We start from the raw sequence: 4,720 nt of genomic DNA, 5'->3' as shown, positions 1-4,720 counted from the left end.
TTTTCTTCAGACATCTGTCATAACTGAACTAACACATTTTGCTCGCTGACATGAATCTTATTTATATGAAGTGCTAGTTAATCACAATTTTTTTTTAAAATGTTGCTGGTAACTTAACTAGCTGAGATCAATGAGTGTTTTTTTTTTGTCATCATTGAATATTAAATTGGGATATACAGTATTTGATATTTGTAAAATCCAGCAGCCCACAAGGAAGACCTGTAAAATTAATCACTAGAAATAGAGAGTCACCACTATGAGGGATAATAATGTGTATTTGTTGTAAGACAGCAACAGCTGTAGTGCTTTAACCATCAGTGAGACAAAGTTTGAAAGCGGAAGCTGCAATGATATCTGAATATAAATTATTTTTATTAAGGTGTTTAGCAGAGAGTGAAAAAAGAAATCAAGTCAATTTAACACGAGGATGCTGAAAAATTCTCCACTATACTGCATTGTTAAAGGTTCAGTTTAAGCAGTTTGAGAAATCTTGGTTGTTGGACTGACACAAGGTGCAAAACTCATTCAACAGCAGGGACCTCAGGACCCTCTAAAATTGTCTGTCTTCTATATAAATGAACGTATATATTAATTCATTATTATACAACAATACACGTAGTGTATTAAATAAAAAAGTAAATATCATATTTGAGCCAGGAGTGCCCTGTGTGCTTATTTGCTGACATGGTTATGGCATCTCATACTCGCTAATAAGGTAATTAAAAAATGTTTTATTTTGAAAGTTCTTCGACGGAAGTAAGTGTTTTGCTTTGACTAGCATGTCACCGGCGGAGCGAGCAGGCAGAAAACCACGCTGAGGGGATTTTGTAAAAGTGCAGGTGAATAATTAAACATGACCTATTTATAAATAATACAACTAAATTACATCGAGAGTTCGTTACTTTCCCCGACGAATTAGCTGTTGTCATGCTAATGTTACTAGCTTGAATCATGGTAATATCTAGATGGAGGGGTGCGTATGAGTTCAAACTTTTGCATCATTGTAAAGTTGCTTTTGACACTATTTAAGGTTGACAGTTTTTGGGTTAATAATAATAATAATTACAGTCGTATTTCTTCGTGTTGATGTTTAAATGTGTTACACGGTTCCGGCCGTTAGAGATGCGGTGATTCGTAAACGTTAAACAGCCGCTAATGGTAGCCGCTCGCCGTTATCATGCAGTCCACACAGATGTCTGCCATGAAACACTGTCTAGTGGGCAACAATTTTCCACCTGTTTCCCAAAGCTGCTTCTTTAACGCCCAGCTGAGGTACAGATAGAGCTATAAACAGTTTTCTGCAGCTAACGTTAGTGTTGACAGATCATTAATGTTTGTTAAATAAGCTTACAGTTAATCTACTTAAGCTAATACGGCCAATTTAAATCGTCTGAGTTGAATTGTTCACGTTAGCTGGCAGGCTACACTCAACCTGGCTAGTGGCTGCTAAATGTTTTTTCTAGTATATACTATTTCCTCTTTGAGAGACTAAACGTGATTGACGATTGAACTATATATGATACTAATGATCTAGTTAATAAATACTTTGAGTACTATTTTATATCACACATCTGTCTACTATATCAGTTGAAAGCATCTACACAGTAACCCATATACATTTTAGAGATTTATTGCTGATATGCAGCATGTGGCTTTGACCCACTACAGGACCCCTAACAGTCTGCAAACCTCCCTTTATGAAGCAAATTACAAAAAAAAGTATCAAAAAGTTACACTAGTAGAACACTACTGAGTATAAATTTGATGGGGAAGCCTTGTATAGTAGGGTTTAAAACATGTCTAAACCTCACTGACACCAGAATGGAGGTATCAAGGAGAAGAGTCCTCCAGAAACATCTGGAGCCAGCCAGACCCCTGCGCCGCTGCCTCCATGTTGTTATTGGTAAGCAGTCTGTACCATATTGGTTTAATTTATGGGAAGGGGTCAAAGGTGTTGGTTTGAAATGTACCATGTTCATATTTCATGTCATGCTCTTATGAGAATTGTATCACTTCATTTAGAGCCCAACGTAAATGCTGCCACATGTGCACAGGCACTGATGGAGGAAGAGCATCAAGAGGTAAGAAATCCCTTGGAAGATAGTACAGGGTTACATTATAGATCAAGTCTGAACAGAGGCTGAACTTATGGCACGACATAAGGTTCAGTTTGTCTCGCCAGATGTTTTTAAGCAAAAATAAAATAAAAATCTGATGTTAATGCTGTTTAATGTTTTGTGAGGTAAAAACATGTAGGATCCCTAATTATTAATGATATTTCATAATATGAACACAGCATGCAGTGTGACACTTCAATCGTGGGAACTTTGGATCCTGGTACCAATTTGCATCTTAATAATACAACACTATACAATACAGTAGGTGCTCACTTCTGGCCCACAGCCCACCATTAAGTTTAAGCTGTGGCCCTCCAGAGGAAAAGTTTGGGCACCCGTTTTATGGATTATTCTGTTGCTTATTTTCAATTAATCTGTAACATGAAACAACAACAACAAAAAAGACAACTGCATGTCATAATTTCCACTTACATATTGCAACTTGTTTTGCCTGAACAACAGTGCAAAACCCAGATATATCCAGTTTCCAACAATACAAAACAGAAAAGCACTAAATTATCACATTAGAGAACTTGAAACCATAAAATGTTTGGCATTTTTGATTGATAAATTATGTAAACAATTATATTGAGTTGTTGCCAAATATTTATTTTGCAAAGTATTTATTGGCCGGTTCAGCTCATCAGTGTTTTAGTGTCACTGATTCACCCGTTGTATCCATTACAATGACTTCAAATAAACTGAAAATAACATTGCATTTGTTAAGCAGCCGATTCAGACAACAATTTCCTAATTTTGTGCTTGATAGACAAATGTTGGGATAGAGCAGTTCTACAAGATTGTCAACATGCACAAACAGAAAGAAGGTAAGACATTTTTAATGACCATATAAATTAATGACTATATAAATATATAATCTTTATTTTAGTATGTATGTTTTTATGTTGTAGGCAGAATATCTTACACAAGAGATGTTTTAATTGCTCTGGCAAACTGTCCCGAGGCCAGGAAGAAGCCGGAATTCTTGCCCGAGCACCCCATAGTCTTAACTGAAGCAGTAAGTCGTGTGTTGGTATTCTATTTTATTGTGGTATCCTCACTACATGGTCAACATAATGATAGCTCTGCTCCTCTTGATTGAATAATGTTTTTATTCCGTCTATAACAGAGAGATGTTGGAGACCTAAAGTGGAATGAGGAAAAGATGAAATGTGAGCTGACTCTATCGCACCTTTTTGATAGTCTTGCAAATTAGATGGTTGAGATTATGATTTGAATGAGTGCAAATTAATACAATGAACTACAGCTTTTATGTATATTAACCCTGACTCACTACTTGTTGTTCTTACTAATTCTAACCCTCCAACTTCGTTGCATTCAGCATGGTATATTAATTAATGTTTTCTGTTTTTAGGATGGCAGAAAGGCTTCACTCACCTTAAGAGATTTGCACAGGTGTTGGCTACCCAAAGAGTGCTTGTGTTGTCTTTTTTTTTTCTTATCTTATTGCTTTTCTTGGTGAATTGAACTTATAACATTATTTTGATAAGAGTTTGACGTGAAGTTGCACAAATTCCTAATACTAAAAAAACACTTTATTTGCTTGAGTAGTGTGTTTTTCTTACATTTTCTGCTGTGTATGGTTTTGGTTGTAGTGAAATATATTTATATTTTGTAACAATGTTCTAAAAATATTAATGGCTGCTTTTGAGCTGTGGTGACAATGTTTCGTTTAAAGAAACAGATGGAGAAAAAAAAAAAGCATCATCTCACACCATACTAGAGTCATGAAAAATAAACCCTACCTGAAGTGATGTTTGTCATCTTCTGTATCACCTGGGGTTGCATAAGAATTGTGATTCAACGTGTGTTACTAAACATGTTAACTTCTCTTATAAAGGACAGTCTGGCTCAACAGTTTGGTGTGTGAACATTTTCTTTCTGGAGTGTCATGAAAACTTAAAGCTGCAACAATGAATCTTGTTATATTAGATATATCGCTTGCAGTGATAAACATACAGAGAAAGGTCACCCAACTGTGCAGTACCCCTCAGCGCTTTGGAGTATTTCAGCTAATTGTCTTTGGTTTTGTGGGCCACAACTCTGCTCTTATCATCCTCATTTCCGGCATCAGCTATCAGCTATTTTTATTGAAAACACCTCCGATAAACCCACTGAATGCTACCCACCCAGAAGCAAACAGCAGACCAAAGAGTTCAAGTAACTGCTGAACATAGTGGAGCACTCGGCGGCTGAAGAGCCGAATTTCTCCTCGGGTGTTGTTGGAGACCAAACAGAACTTGTGAATATTGGACTGGATAATGACTTGAATTCAAATGAGTCATAATGTTGCTACATGTCTGTTGGATGTATAAATGGACCATTGTTTCCTCACATATTTCCAGTGGGTGGACTATAACTAAAGACATTTACTTCAGTACTGTACTTAATAGTAGAACTTTGAGGTACTTTACCTGAGTATTTCCATTTCCTGCTACGTCATACTTTCACTACACTACATTTTGGAGGAGAATTTTGTACTTTTACTCCTCTACACTTACTATAACTTACTTAGTTACTAGTGACCTTTTCGGTTGATTGCTACATCAGAGCCAAAGTTAAGTGTTTAAAGTAATTTATTT

General features: G+C 36.2%; 1 protein-coding gene across 3 annotated transcripts; it reads left to right on the top strand.

Moving 5' to 3' along the window:
* Positions 1–730: 730 nt before the first annotated feature.
* On the top strand, positions 731–3,995 carry gra (granulito). 3 transcript variants are annotated; one of them, XM_084356700.1, is made up of 7 exons: positions 731–839; positions 1,821–1,903; positions 2,023–2,081; positions 2,887–2,944; positions 3,029–3,135; positions 3,247–3,289; positions 3,493–3,995. In XM_084356700.1, coding segments are annotated over exons 2-7 (351 nt in total). In that variant the 5' UTR covers positions 731–839; position 1,821; the 3' UTR covers positions 3,495–3,995. The 3 variants fall into 3 exon arrangements, with proteins under 3 accessions (XP_084212826.1, XP_084212825.1, XP_084212824.1); XM_084356699.1 differs by lacking the exon at positions 731–839 and adding an exon at positions 897–973; XM_084356698.1 differs by lacking the exon at positions 731–839 and adding an exon at positions 1,118–1,272.
* The last annotated feature ends 725 nt before the right edge of the window (positions 3,996–4,720 follow it).

Source organism: Pagrus pagrus (assembly GCF_965226575.1).
Source record: "Pagrus pagrus genome assembly, chromosome: 7".
Taxonomy (NCBI): Eukaryota; Metazoa; Chordata; class Actinopteri; order Spariformes; family Sparidae; genus Pagrus; species Pagrus pagrus.
The sequence above is the reverse complement of the archived record's forward strand: the minus strand, read 5'-3'. Positions and strand labels throughout refer to the sequence as shown.